The 15,011-nt window shown below is 52.5% G+C and overlaps 1 protein-coding gene and 1 long non-coding RNA gene across 2 annotated transcripts; one reads left to right on the forward strand and one right to left on the reverse strand.

The window, feature by feature from the left end:
* Positions 1-1,373: 1,373 nt before the first annotated feature.
* Positions 1,374-4,478, reverse strand: HAND2 (heart and neural crest derivatives expressed 2). Its single transcript, XM_081569025.1, has 2 exons — positions 3,828-4,478; positions 1,374-2,496 (listed from the first exon to the last, which is right to left on the reverse strand). The coding sequence occupies exons 1-2, from the start codon at positions 4,380-4,382 to the stop codon at positions 2,398-2,400; spliced, it is 654 nt and encodes a 217-aa protein (XP_081425151.1). The 5' UTR covers positions 4,383-4,478; the 3' UTR covers positions 1,374-2,397.
* Positions 4,479-5,050: 572 nt separating this feature from the next.
* On the forward strand, positions 5,051-13,000 carry LOC145537966 (uncharacterized). The gene is made up of 5 exons (XR_014076537.1): positions 5,051-5,302; positions 5,599-5,627; positions 6,032-6,144; positions 11,806-11,927; positions 12,605-13,000. It is a non-coding gene; the product is annotated as an uncharacterized LOC145537966 (long non-coding RNA).
* The last annotated feature ends 2,011 nt before the right edge of the window (positions 13,001-15,011 follow it).

Genomic DNA, 15,011 nt, shown 5'->3' on the forward strand with positions numbered 1-15,011 from the left:
GACAGGAATCCCAAGAGTAATAGAAAATCAGGGCGCGCCTCCCTCCGCCCTCCAGCGCTATAAACAAAGGCAAGTGTCTGTAAACACAGCCCCGCGCCCACCGCGTCGGCCCAGCGCCCGCTGACCCGAGGGGAGAAAGTTCAGATCGCTTTGGCCGAGTTGTTCTAACCCCGCGCCCTCACGTCGTCCGCCGCCCGCAGGAGAACCCCGCAGCGCCGCTCGAACGCCTCCAGCCTAGCTCTAGCGAACTCGCCGGTGGCCCGGGAGGGGCTCAGAGGCGGCGCTGGCCGGAGTGGGACCCCTGAGATGGAGGGGGAGAGTCCGTGCCCGGAGCCGGGGTGCGAACCCATCCCACTCCGAGGATGGGTTCCAAGGTGGAAACCCTCTGGCAAGCCGCCCTCACAACAGATTTGAACGCGCGGCGTCTTATGAAAGAAACCGCTTTTTAATACGTTTTGCCTTTCTTCTCTCCCCCGCCCGCGTACCCGCAATCCCTCCTCCTCCGCTCCCCTTCCCCAGCCTGCCGAGACCTTGGCGGCACTCGAACTCCGCCGGCTCCTGGAGCAGAGATTTCGCTCCGGCCAAGCCCGCGGGCGAAGGAGGCCTGGAGACTTCCTCCTGGGATGTGCTTAGACTCCCCGGGCCCGAACCTCCGGCCGCGGGATCAGCCTCGGTGGCTGGCAGCGGGGGAGGGAGCCCTGGGCCGGACTGGCCTGCGGCCGGGAGGACTACAGACACCGCGCGGTTAATATTGAGTTCCCTATAACTCCTTGTAAATCTAGCTCCCGCTTCACCCCCCTTTAAATCCTCAGTCGGGTTCGCGATTTCTTACTTGACGTAGAATTCCTTGTTACCTAATCACGGACTTTTTCCGAGGGCCCTCCCCCTCCCCTGGGCGGCTCAGAGGATTCTTTTCCCCTCCACCTACCCCCTATCGAGACGACCAGCAAAAACCTCCTCTTTTCCTTTCTCCTGGTCTTTTTTCCCCTTTACTTGGATGAAAGCCCTATATTTTGAATTAAAAACCCTAGACTAGCTCCTACGACTGCAATAAGGGCTAGGTTCCTCCCCAAATCTCCTCCACCGAAAATGGCTCCTCCAACAAAACCCGAAGCCCCCACCACATGGCGTCTGGTTGATTTCAGGTTGATTTCAACCAGGACAACTTTCCACCTTTGGAGCACCTTCTACAGACTACTCGGTGCTCTCCTGGAGGCAGAGACAGAAGGAAGGAGGCAGGACTCATGGAGCCCAGGCCCTTTGGCAGGACTTTCACCAAGGACATCTGTTTTTAAAGGGCTTCCTTGCCGGCCCTGCCTTCAGGGTTGCTCACGTTGATGACTGATCGGAACCACTGACTGTATCAAACAAAGTTAGAGGCAATCACGATAATTTAGTTTACTTCTGAATATTTTAAATATAATGAAAACAAATATAACAGTTTTGTTTTTCAAAACTCTCTTGAGGTATCAACCATTAAAAGATAGGGGTTTTGTAAAAAAAAAACACACAGTGGTTTATTGAATACTTACAACGTTTACACCTTCAATATTAATTCCACTTAATTTTAGAGGACGGAAGTGCACAAAACAAGGAGCTGTTGGAAACATCTTCAAAGTGGGAACCACATCAGATGGAACTGTGGCGCTAGACACTAACCCCCAACATACATGATGGTGGTGGTGGTTTAGTTGCTAAGTCATGTCCTACTCTTTTGCGACCCCATGGACTGTAGCCCGCCAGGCTCCTCTGTCCATGGGATTTTCCAGGCAAGAATACTGGAGTGGATTGCCATGTCCTTCTCCAGGGGATCTTTCCCACCCGGAGTTCAAACCCGCATCTCCTACATTGGCAGGCGGATTCTTTACTGCTGAGCCACCAGGAAAGCCCAACGGACATGTTAGCTGCCCGTTTTCTGCTTTGAAATAAAACTTTATAATCCCCAGGAATATTTATATCCAAAGGCCAAGTATTAAAGATACACTTCACATACACACTAGTGTCCCGCTGTCTTTATCTGGAAGGGTTTAGGTAAGTGGAGAGGGAGCATCGCTGGTGTCTACACAGCAGGAGGAAACATTCACAAACAGAGACTCTACAAGACGACGACGGGATCCCTTACCACGAAGGAGTGTCCTCTTCATATTAAAATACGGAATGCTTTTCTTCAAATATCCACTTTTTTTTTTTTTTTGGAGGGGAAGGTGGGGAGCGGATGCCTCCAAGGGGGGCAAACAGAGGGAGGCACATTGCACATAAATAAACCGGATGATCCAAATGCAGGAAGTCCTCAGAGCCGAGCACGCAGAGCTTGCCTGGAGTCCTGGGTCTGCATCCAGCTCCTGGGCCCTGCTGGAGCTCTCCTTCTCTTCCTCCTTCTCCTCCTCCTCCTCTTCCTCACTGCTTGAGCTCCAGGGCCCAGACGTGCTGCGGCCAGCCCGTCCGGCCTTTGGTTTTCTTGTCGTTGCTGCTTACTGTGCTTTTCAAGATTTCGTTCTGGACAGAGAAGAGGTGAGGTGAGGGGGAGAAAAGTAGAAAGAGAAAATCAGGGAGGAGATCCGGTCCCACGCAACCCCCGCGCTTTCCCGGCCAGAGAAGACAGTGAGAGAGCCAGCCAGGGATCGCGGGTGGGGTGGCCTCAAGTCCCAGCCCCTGCAGAAGAGCTAGGAAGGCTGGCGCTTGCCCTAGTTACCGCCCAGGCCGACATGCAGCGGCAGCACTCAACTCCCAGGTCGGCGAGTTTATAAACAACCACCCATTTTCAAGTCGTTTATGGAGGAACTGGGGGCCTTCTCTCTAACTCCAGATGTAGGGGCGCAATCGGGGGTCGGCGCTCAGTCTGGTTTCCCTGTTTTCAATCGCAGTCCCAGACCAGCGCTCTAAGGCAGATGGGGAGAGGTGCCTCGGCCTCGGCTTGGGCCTGTCCGCCCAAGGCCTCCTCGGCCTCCTCCAAGGCCTCTGAAATCCCAGGCTACAGGAGATCCCTCGATTTTGCAGCAACTAAAGCGCCAAAGGCCCCAAGGAAGAAAACCTCGACAAATGTAATTATTTTCTAGGCTCTTCATGGCAGTAGCACTGCTCTAAATTCCACCACCCTATGGCCACCTGGTTAGGAACTTGAGAAAACTAATATTCGGTTATAACTTCGTGTTACTGTTCAGAACAATGACAATGACTATGATAATATTTACTATTCGTCTTAAAATGTAAAGGCGCATGCAAACAAAACCAGAAATAACCAGGAAGAATACTCATCTGGGAAGTCACATTTTAACATCACTGCCAGAGAGAAACTGAGCTGAATTTTGAAGTGCTTATCTTATGTTCATCTTCATGTCTTCCCGGCATAATAATCAGAACCACCGCAAAAACTCTTAGAATCAGTGGCTGTCTTGTTCTCAAGAAGGGGAAACGCAACCAGTAGTGAAATAACTGGAATCAAGTGCTTCTGAGCAACTTATTTTAGAAACATCTGAAAGCAAGAGCCGACTGGAGGCCGAATGAAGGCTCGAAAGGACGAGAAAAGAGGGGTCCAGGCCAGTACGATCGAGATATTAAGCTAGAGTCCGCCAGGCCCGCCCTAAGTGCCTGGGGGCGCGGCGATAACCGGAGAAGAAGATCACCAGCGCAAAACATCCCTCTTAACCTCCTCCGCGTGCTGACACCCTCCCCCGGCCTCTCTGCTTCTACGGGAAACCTTACCGCAACCTGGTGCAAGCAACTTGGCTCAAGGCGCTGCCAGAGAACGCGGCGGGCCATTGCTCAGCCCAACTGGAAAGAGACCCTGATCTCCCGCACCCCACTGCCCTCTGCCGCCTGGTACTGACCAGCTCCTTCTTCCTCTTCTCTTCTTTCACATCTGTCTTCTTGATCTCAGCCTTGAAGGCCTCCGCCTCGCCGTTCTGGTCGTCCTTGGCCAGCAGGTCCATGAGGTAGGCGATGTAGCTGGTGGCCAGGCGCAGAGTCTTGATCTTGGAGAGCTTGGTGTCGGCGGGCACGTTGGGGATGCACTCACGCAGCTCTGCGAAGGCGCTGTTGATGCTCTGAGTCCTACGCCGCTCCTTGCGGTTGGCGGTGCCCCGGCGCTTCACCGGGCGCGGCCCCCCCAGGCCTGGGGGCCCAGCGCCCGGCGGCACCCCCCCGTAATGGGAGTGGTCCAGGCTGGCGGCGCCGCTGGCGTACTCGGGGCTGTAGGACAGGGCCATGCTGTAATCGGGGGGCGACATCTCGGGGTGGCCGATAAGCCAGCCGTGGAAGTAGGGGTTCTCCTCGTGGCTGCAGCGGCTGGCGGCCGCGGCTGCAGCAGCGGCGGCGGCGGCGGCGAACGGATAGCCCTCATGATGCACCACTGGGTGGTGGGGGAAGCCCCCCACCAGACTCATCTCGCCCTCCGCGCCCCTCCACGCGCCCCAGCGTGCGCGCAGCCCTGCCGCGCCCTCCGCCCGGGCCCCCGCTTCGGCGCTCCGCGGCCTCCCCCACCCCCCACCCCCCAGCCCCCGGGCGCCCGGGCCGGCCCGGCAGCCGCAGAGGGGGCTGCTGCAGCCCGGGCCCCGTCCCCCCGCCTGGCCCGCCGGGCCCGCCTCAGCAGCGCCGCGGCCGCCGGCTCCCCATAGGGCTCGGCGAGCTGGTCCCGGCACCGTGCGCCCCTGGCCGCCGCCGCCGCCGCCGGCTCCCGCCTTGCTCCACGGCCCGCGCGCAGGCTCCTGCTTCCCGGGCGGCTGCGGGCAGGCACAGTCCTCTCGAGCTCATGCAAAGGTGCCCCGGCTCCCGCGGGACTGCTCGGTGGAGTCGCCGGGCTCCGCGCCCCGGCCGCGTGCCCGGCGCCGCGGCTACTCGCAGTCCCGGGGCGAGTCCAAAGCCGCGGCTGGAGGAGCCGGCCGGGCTCTGCAGGGAGGCGGCGGGGTCGACTGCTCACTGTGAAGCTACCTCCATGCGACCCTCCTCTTCCCGCCCCTTCCCCTCCCCCCCACAAGCCTGATCTGGATTCTTGTGCGCTTATTGTTTTAATGAAATTTTTGGTTGTTGTTTTGGTCCTTGAACGTGATTTTAGCTGCGAATAACGTGTTCCGCGCTCCTCTCGGACTCCCTCGGAAGGTTTTCAGAGCGGTTTCAGTGCATCCATTTTCTCAGATCCTCTCCTTTCCGGGGAAGGATCTGGGCCCTGCAGGCCCCCTGGAGCGCGAAGGCGGCGGCTGCGGCGCGGAGTGCTCTGCGCGGCGGCCGTGGGAGCTCCCGGGCGGCGGCGGCGGTGGTGGTGGTTCTTCGAAGTGGATGCCGTGAGGGGAGGAAGCGGATTTTCCCAGTAAGATCTCCATGTACAGCTACATCTTTAGGGCCGCTCGGGTTAATATATGTCGTCAGAGGCTCCTCACGCCAATCCTGGGACGGCGGGGGCGGCGCCTCGCGCTCTCCGCAATAAAACTTTTTGATGTTCTTGTTGCTAATTGCCGAGGTCCTCGTCCAGGATTGGCTGCCCCTTCATAACCAGAAGATAATTAAAACGGGGGGGGGGGAGCAGGGTTAAAAAAACTTTTTATCAGCCGGAGATTAATGCAAGTGTTTAACAGATGCTTCACTATTAAAATATTTTCCCCCCAGGCCTCAAATACTGAAGAATCTTAAACCAGGTACGGTATTTCTCCACTTTCTTTTCTGGTTAAAAAAAAGGAAGCAGATATTGCTTTTCAAAGTGTTTTGTAGGTAACCGAGGCAAGAGCAGACCAGCAGGCGCAGTTCTGTGCTGGGCGGGAGAGAGGCGGCGGGCGGCGGCCCTCCTCCCAACGCCCCCCACCCCCTGGAGGCGCGTCTCGGACCGGCCGAGGCGGGCGCGGGGCGCAGGGCAAGGCTGCGGCTTTGACCTGGGCACAGACTGGAAACGCGCGTCTCTGCGTCGCTGGACTCACCCACCTCGTTACACAGGCCAGGGCCCTCTTGGGGAGCTTGTGTTATAGTGGCTACTTTTGGAAATCGTGGTGAAGACCCCGGGACCAACGGTCAAGATTGTAAATACTCTTATTTGGATGTTCTGCAGGGACGCCAGCCCTAGCGCAGACCTTGGGCGGTTTCAAAGCGCAGGGCACCTCGATTCCCCGAATTTGTTGTGTGGCCGGTATCGGTGTTCCCCAGGTTTAACTAGCCTGTCTGGTAAGTAACTGAATATTTTTTACAGCGTGTTCAGAGCTTATTTTTCAGTTTTTATGAACAAACATATAAATACATCTCCGCATTCCTACCTCTCCCATAAAAGCGGGCATGTGTGGAAAGCAGGTTTAGTTATCGGAGGGGAACCATTAAACACCAGTTTAAGAGGCAGGCCGGGAGGACGGCTCGTGGATGTTTAGACTGCTGGCCTTGGTGATCTTGAACACATTAGAACGGAAAATGGATCTCCACTTGTAAGTCACCGGGCCGCAGGGCACCGGGACCGCGGCGCCTGAGTGGCTTGAGCCTTTTGAGAAGAGGTTGGGGGTTGGGGTGGCCGGTGGCAGGAGCTGAAATGATCCCCGGGGGTTGTCTGGCAGCTTTGGCCGAGGCTGATGTGGAGCTGAAGATTCCGCCCGAAGGGTCGGTGTGGAAAAGAGTGTCAACAGGAGCCCAAGGGCCATAAATTAGAGGGAGCCCACGCGGGATGTGCCTGCGCCAGCACTGGCCGCTGCGGCCTGGGACTTGCTGCTGGGCCTTGCCAGGATCTGCCCGGGGAGACCAAGCACCCCACCTTGGGCTTCGTCCCAGGGAGGCAGGCAGAGTGAGGCCCCAGGCTGCAGAGTACCATTCCAAGGACTCGGTGAGGACAGTCCTTTGCTTGCTTGCTGCCCACTTTTTGCTGGGTACAGGCTTGAGGATGGAAGGCCAGGTCTGCATGAATAGAGGGCAGGGTTTGGGGGTACCCAACTCCCCTGCTGCCCTGGACTGGGGTGGCTGCCAGCCACTAACCCCAGAGCCCTGGGCACAGCTTTGACAAACATGTTTTAGATTTTAGGTGGGCAGGCTGTAGGAGAAGGAAAGAAACCCAGAGGGGGTCGTAGAAAGCTGGCTGAGAGTCATCATGAGGGCCCATCCTGTCCCTTCAGCAAAGGGTCAGTTTCCTGGGATGCCCCCAGCAGAGGTCTTGAAGATGAGAATAAGGGTGCAGAGTAGCTGAAACCAGATATGCTGGGCCCTTTGGGCTCAGAACAAAAAGCCGCCTAGAGGCCTAGAGCTTCGAACCTCCACCTTAGGCAGGTCTGCAGTTTGGAGCACAAGGAGAGTCTTTTAAAGACCTTGTTCTTCAAGGAAAGAATATGGGTAGTGTGGTCAGAGTTCGGTCTGCATTTTCACCAGAAAGGTAAACCCTGAGTGTGTAAATACTGGTAGTTCAATTCTCTGACATTTGATACATTGAAATAAAGAAGTCTGTTTATAAAAACACATCGAGGCCTTGAGAGCAGATAGACAAAAGTAAGATGATTGCACCCAGATAAAAAACACAGGCTTTCCGGCCAGAGGGAGTTTGGGAAATTGAGAGGAGGCGGAAGAGGCCAGGCAGAGGGCTGAGCTGGGGATTGAGATTCGGTGCCTACCAGGGATGAGTGGCCTCCATGGCAAAGGCATCTGGACTTGCCACTTCCAGCCTTTCTTGTGCTCTTTTAATCGAAACAAACAAACAGAAAATGGACAAACCCCTCATGGTCCCAAAGAGCCTGGCAAGTGATAAAAGAGATGGATAACATGGGACAGAAAAAAAAAGTCATAAAAGATGCTAATCTGAACCTCGGTCCACACTGACAGTGTCATTATCAGTTAATTAATGTGATCCAAGGGTCCAGGACTTCATGAATCTCAGAAAGCCAAAATGCAGAGGCTTATGGCCCCGGAAGCAGGAGACAAGTGGTAGAACTCTAGGTCCCAAAGTGGCTGAGTTCCACTCTGGATGTACAACCAACCGAGTCCACTTTTTTCTCTTCGTCTCTCTTTGGGACTTTTTGCTGCCTCTCTAGTGGGCTGCTAGATTAATCTGCTGCCGTGGAACGCTGTAAAGCAGATGCCATGTCAGGTGTGCCCCCAGTTTAGATGCCTTGTGCCTTCTGAGGCACTAGTGATGGAGGTGACGGTAGTGGTGGTGATGGACGGGGAAGCGGGAAAAGACAGGAGGCAGAAGTTCCTGGTTTCATGGTCCAGACCCCATCCTGGGGTGTTCTACGGTGGCCTCTGGTGTTCTGCTCTGGGAAAGGGCACACATACTCCAGGGGCCCCAAGCAGCTGCCTGGGTTGCCTGCAGGAAGAATCCTGCAAAGGTGAGGTTGGCTAGCCACTTCCCCTCCTCTGAGGCCCTGAGCTGAGCTGCAGCCAGTCTTTCCCAGGTGGGGAGACCAATTAATTCATGGGTTCGGGGGACAGCCTTGGTTTGGGGGGAATGTTTGAGATCCTTGTAACTGATGATATACCCACTATGCTGCACAGCACAACTGCCTTCTTCAGCTAAGCAGACAGAACTGGGGTCCAACATTTATTTTGGGCCTGTGTTTCTTGTCCCTTTTCCCCTCACTCCCACCCCCTTGCCTGGAAAAGGGTCCAAGGGCACAGGGGTGGGGGGAGGCACTCATGCCCTGGCAAACATTCTGGGCTTGTGAGATGTTACTTTAAAAATCAGTCTGCTTTAAACTAAATACTTTCTTAAAAACTTCAGTCTGTTTTAAGGGAAAATACAGATCTTTTCGAGGTATTTATTATTTCAAAGGCAAGGGCAGTTTGTATCTTGTGTTTTGCTCATGAGAACTCAAAATAAACTGGACCTGAAAAGAACCAGGCCGGAGGGCCATAAACACACATTTTATGTTTACGGGAATTATGGCTCAATTCCCCTCAGCGTTTTTCAAGTCTCGTTTTACCTTTTTTTCCTAACCGACGTAGTAGAAGTGACTCTGGGCATTCCTGTTAATCTCTATAATGCTCTTATGGGAGGGGAACCCCAGAACATGCCAAGAATCCCAGAAAGAACATCCAACCCAGAAGGTGGGAGAAAAAACAATGTATTCTTGAAGGTGTCACCCCAGCCTCACCTGTCCAAGCATGGTGCTTCTTCTGACACCCTGACTGCTTTGCATTTCTGTCCCTCCAAGGGTGTGGTTGAGTCATGGTGCATACTAGCCACTTAGCCCCAGAACCGCTAGGACAGTCTAGAGCAAGGCGTATTGTCCAAGTGGTGGGCAAGAGTCCCCCTCTAACAGGGAGGGTTTGTAGTCCCCACCTTCTTGTTTACCTTTTGGCAAGTGACAGTGGGCCCAGAATCGTGGTGGTGCTCCTAGTACACATTTCCGAAGTGGAATCAAGTATGCTCAGACTCATGTCTGTTTCAGAAACGAAGGGCAGGAACGGCTGCCCTTGGCTCTTTTGAGGTCTCATTTCTTCTGAGCGTTTTCTTGTTGAGTTTTGGGGTGGGGTGGGGTATCTGGTGAGGGGGCCCTCAACCCTCCTCTTTCCCATCAGAGCAGAGAGCAGAGCTGTGGAGACTGGGCAGGAGGGGCTGATGTAGCTGCAGTGCCGACTGTAGTGGGGCTCATGGCTCCTCGTTGATTAGGAAACAGTTAAGTCAGTGGAGAAAATTGGAACTTGTTGGGTGTTTGTAAATCCCCCCCCATTTAGCCCTTCTCTCTCTCTTTCCTCTCTCCCTCCCTTTTCCTCTTTACCTCCTTCCCCTTCTCTCTTTCCCTCCTTACTAATTTATTTGCCAGCAATGCTTGGATTTCTAAGGTTTTTTGGTGTCACAGAAGCTGAAAGTGATGAAGAGTAAGATACTGTTTCATCCTTAAGTCAGAGTCTTTAAGAAAAATGTTTTTAATTGATGTATAATGGACATCTAACATTGTGTACAATACTTAGGGTGGACACTGTACAGGAAACGTCTGAATGTCCACTATTATAGACAGTGGGAATTGCATCTTTTCCAAATAATCTCTGACTAGATCTTCATATGAACTGGCAAGAGTGCGGCTGCTCTGGAGGGTCTTTATTGATTGGGGGAACTCAGTCCTTTGCTGGGTACCCACATTTGCCCACGTTTGTCTGTAAAGCTAAATTCCTTACTCAGACTGAAGGGAACAAAAGATGACGCACTTGAAGGGGCCTCCTTCCAGGCTGCGTGATGTGTAAGTGGGAAGTGTTATTAATGAAATTACGGTGATCCAAAGAAGTACAACAAATCTGATCTTTGCTAGTCTGTAGTTAAATAGAGATGGAGGTGAGAGCAAAAGTGGCGTAAGAAAATACACCACACAGGATTTATGTTAACTGCTCATTCACTTTCTTGTTTCAATCACATCACCTACACATACAAGCAATATATTCTTCCAAGCCGGGAGGAAAGCTGTCGACATTCAGAAGAGGAAGTAATTGTAATTTTGCATACATGCTGGAAGGGAACGGTAAAGAATAGAGTTCAACTAGTCTGCCAGACAGTCTGGGGTTCAGAATAAAATTTGAAAGCAAATGGCAGCTTAACATGCGGGGCTTTGGACAAACCACTTATGTGACTGAAGGATCTGTTAGCAGCCCCAGTGCTAACTGCAGTGTGGCTCGCATTCCTAGGAAGTCCTGTTCTGAAGCCTCCTTTGCAAGTTCGTAGAGAGATTTCTGGCAGTTTCTTCTAAACCCTTGCTAGTTTCTTCCAGGGCCTTTGCTTCTAGGCGAGGGCTCACCACGATGGCTGAGTTTCAGGTTAACAAAAAGAAACCGTTTTATCGTCAATATTAATGGCAAACCTCGATTTTTACAAGGTTTGGGTTTAGCAGATCAAAAGCAGCTTGGCTTGATTTCTCAATATTCTCTGGAGCTTAGACAATTAACTGCAATTTTGCTCCTAATGAAATGACGCAGAAAAAGTTAGCGATAGAAAATGTTGAAGGTAGTCTTTCAGCAGGGTGTTTTTCTTTCTTTCTTTTTTTTTTTTTAAATACCAGTGTACAACATGTCAGAATCTAAAACACTTGTCCACTGAAGCTGAGCTGTGGTTTGAAGGAAGCCTCCTTAAGAAAATGTGTGGGCAGAGTGTCTTCACTTGCAATGCCACGAGCCTGTTCAGCTCTGCATTCCATGCTTGCCTTTTTGGATCCAGCAGACTGAGGTCTCCCTGGTAATTTGGGTACACCGAGTCTCCAGTTAATGACAGATAATCAGCCTTTGGGTCATTCGGTCATTCTCCTATTACAAACCCCTCCTGCTCTCTCTGATCTCCTTTCAAACTAAATTTCACACAAACAAATAAAGCAAGACAGGGACAAGTTCTTTTAAAAAAAGAAAGAGAGAAGGAGAAATATTAGAAACTCCTGATACAGAACGCCACACTAGGAAAGGCAAGCTAAAAGAGGATAGAAAAGAACATCTTATCCAAATGAACATGTTGTGTACAAAACATTAAAGGAAAAGGCTCTGGTTTCTGTTAAAGTGACAGAAAATTAAAATAAAAATAATTGCAGGCAGAAAAGTTATAACATAAACAGAGAAGGCAGGGTGCTTGCTGGAAATGCGCAGCACAAGGAGGCGAATTTGTTGTTACAGATTATACATCTGCCATGTGACTGGCGAGATGCGACTTTGTTCCATTTTCCAGAAGAGAACGCTTTTCTTTTTAATACTTGTGTGAGTGCCCACTTAAGTCAACACAGACCAAAACCTCGAGGAACGAAAAAATGGAATTGCATTCTGCTTTGCAAAGCATCCAACTTCAAACGAAGGAATTGGTTGCATGCAGAAAAAGCAGAATTCCATTCAGAACACACTGAGCAGCTCCACTGGACGCTTGTGACTGATGCTTTTTTGTTTTGCTGACAGAAAGCGCAGATCATTCTGGGAGAAGTACCACTGAAACCAGTTCTCCCTGCCCCTCGGGGTCTCCATTTTCCTAGTCCACCTCTGCCCGGGACTCCAGAAAGACAAACTTCCAATGCGCCAAGGTACATCTCTGACCAGATCCCTCGGGAAAAGCTAGGAATGTGTGGCTCTAATAGCCCTGGGGAGAGTGCCCCAGTGCCATGTTCCTGCTGGGCCTGCCCCTAACAGGCCCTGCTGGCCCAAGTCCAGGCCTCCTGAAGGGTCAAAGTCTTGCCTCTGGTGTTGCCTGCAAGCCCTAGATTTTCAATCCTTAGAGAGACTGAAACTTTGGCTAAGGACTTGATCAAGTCACATTCTCTAAGTTAGAGGGGCAGCCGGGGATCAACAGGTGGTGACCCCCACATTGTCCCCAGCTGTGGGTCTGGCACCCCTTGAGTTGCCAGCAGAGCTGGCAAACAACTTATCTCTCTCCCATGTTAAAGAATCCACACTTCCTAGTTTCTTCTAGAGCCAGCATAAATGCCACCTCCTCCAGGAAGTCTGTCCAGGTTTGGCTTCCCTCCTTTCTGCTCTAGCAAATCAGGTCTCCCTTCTTCTGAACTCTGTTCTGGTGCCCACCCCTACCCCCATCTTCTCTCTGGTAGCTCTCCGGTCACAAAGCTTTCTCCTTCTGTGACTGTGAGTTCCCTGAGAACCCAATCAAGCCACTGAATCCAGCGGGTGCTTAAACAGCTTGTGTCAAGGATGAATTTCGCGTATCCTAATGGCAATCGGATTGCAATTTTCTTTGTTTTGAAAGCGACCAGACCTAGTGCCGGAGGCGCACATCGTCTCGCAGGGAACCGACCTCATCACCAAGTCCCCGGGAGAAGCGGGGAGAAAGCTGCTTGGATGGACAGCGCATCCAAGGGCTCCGCGACGCCGGCGTGGGATGGAGCAGAAGGGGACCAGCCTGGCCTGGCCTCCCCTGGGCCCTCCACCTCCTGAGCTGCCCAGCCAGAGCCTGGCCGGGCGGGCGCAGACTCCCCGAGGACTGGTTTTCTCTATGTCTTGGTGTCCCCATCTGAGCAATGGGGTAAAGAAGCTGGCTGCGAGGATGCTCTCGGAGTTGAATGAGACCAAGGCACGCACGGGGCTGGACGCTGAACACACGGGCTTTTTCTACGCGCAATAAATGTGTGTGTGTGTTTTCTCTTCCCGCCTCTTGAGTGTCTAGCCTTCCCTTTCAGCCGCCGGGACCCCCAGTCGGGGGTTTTGTCGGAGGGCGCCGCGGGCCCTCGGGGGCTGGGGAGGAGGAGGGAGATGCGGGCACGGGTGGAGTTCAGGCCGCGGCCGCCGGGGAGGTCGCCGCGCGGGGCGGGAACAGACGGATCCCTGCTCCCCCTCCTACCCTCTCTGGGCTCCAGGGCTTTTGCCTGAAGCGGGCAGGAAGGGGTTAAAGGCGCCCCTCCCCCGCCCGCGCCCTCCCGCCCCCCACCCCGCCCCAGCTCTTTCTTCCCGAGGTCTCATTAGGGAACCCTCCCCGCTATTTTCAACATTTCCTCAATCAAGGGCCTTTAAATAGAGCTGCACAAACAAATTGGCGGCAAAAGCGTAGATCTTGTCACGATTGAGACCGACCCAATATTTCAGCCTTGTTTGCTTTGCAATTACGGACAGGCTTTTGGCTACGGTGCCACCGGGGCAAATCGGCCGCCGCCCGCTTTCTCTCGGCACCGGGCGGCGGAGGAAGGACCGGCGGAGCCGGCGCAGTGCGAGGAGGAGGCGGGGAGGGGGCCGGGGCTGCAGGGCCGGGCCGGGGCTGCAGGGCCGAGCTCTAGGGCTTCTCCTTCCCGGTGGAGCGGCTGGGGCGCACGCGGTGTTAACGCGCCGGACAGCGCACACGTGGAGTCCAGTGTGTCCACTTGCCCAGCGTCCTTTCTCCCCGCTTCCGTTCCACTTTCTTGCATCCCATCCCGTTTTCCTCCTGCACTTCTAGGCGGTTACCGGATTTCCCTCTCTCTCGCTAGTTTGCTCGGTCCCGTTTTCCTTGGCGGCTTATTCTGATTTGATTTTGTGCGCAAAGTCACTTTAGCTCGACTGCCGGAGGATGAGGCTCCTAGGCCTTTGGCGGTGCTCCCGGGGGCGTGGGGCCGCCCACCCCTTCTTCAACCTGCGCCTTGGGCCACAGCGGGCCAGCCGAGCTAGTCTGAGCAGAACAGTAGTTAACTCGAATCAGGTCCTAAGCCTGATATTTCACAGACAATTAAATCTTGGCTGCTGTTTCACAAAATTGTAATATTTACCCTGTTTTATACCGAGGAGCACTTTTAAAGTCAAAAACAAATACTACATTTCCAAAGGAAAATATGATAATAAATCTCTTTTTTATGGATTCTCTCTGCATAAGTGGAAACCACATGATTTAACTCCTGGACCACCCCCCACCCCCGCCCCCTGCCCCCAATTCAGGCGCAGCTGAAGTTACACAGATACCGGCTTTTAATACACATTCTCCGTGTTGGGGGGGGAGGTACCTGCGTTTGTCACGTTCAGAATAGTTTCCAAGGTTTCACATCCCATCCTAACCCGTGTAGCTGAGTGCAACAGGGATTATAATATAATTAGGTCTGGGTTGTGAGGTCCATTTTCACCGAGATTCTAGAAAGATGGGCATGCCAGGCAATTAATCCGTAGCTTCATATTACTTTCTAAATGACTACCCATTTCCTACCCCTGTCTGGGTGAGAAAGTTGAGGCTGAGAAATAGTTTTATGAAACTCTGAGGTGCATGTTAAAATATGCTTCTTTATTATTTAAAAATGCATAGGAATCTACGTTTATTTGCTAGTGGTTATAAAAGAAATTCATAGCTATTCTTGCCAATTAACAATCTCTTTTATGCTCTAATTTTTTTGTTGTTGTTGTTTATAATCACACCTTACTTCTTCAGAATTAATTTCCTATTGTCACGTTTTGGTTCTCGATTTTATTGAAAGGAAACTTCAGAAATGAAGGTTTCATGAAATTGTGGGATGCAAAGTCACAGAATAATGTTTCAAGTCCATGAGTTATGCACACCCACGTGCATATCTCATGCACTTTTCTATCTGAGATTGCTTTAGTATTTCTAGAAGAAACACAAAGCAGTAGCTAGAAAGAGTACCATTTCATAAGAATTCTTCCTTCACCAGAAGAATTGGTCTGACATATTATTCAGTGCACAA

The sequence above is a fragment of the Giraffa tippelskirchi genome, chromosome 1, assembly GCF_054371585.1.
Source record: "Giraffa tippelskirchi isolate mGirTip1 chromosome 1, T2T-mGirTip1v1.2.pri, whole genome shotgun sequence".
Taxonomy (NCBI): Eukaryota; Metazoa; Chordata; class Mammalia; order Artiodactyla; family Giraffidae; genus Giraffa; species Giraffa tippelskirchi.

Excerpts from the sequence above, each read along its gene's own strand:
- HAND2 (XM_081569025.1), bottom strand. The coding sequence starts at position 4,382 with ATGAGTCTGGTGGGGGGCTTCCCCCACCACCCAGTGGTGCATCATGAG. Across the intron at positions 2,497-3,827 it reads AGAAGAGGAAGAAGGAGCTG|AACGAAATCTTGAAAAGCAC; the intron begins GTCAGTACCAGG and ends TTCTCTGTCCAG.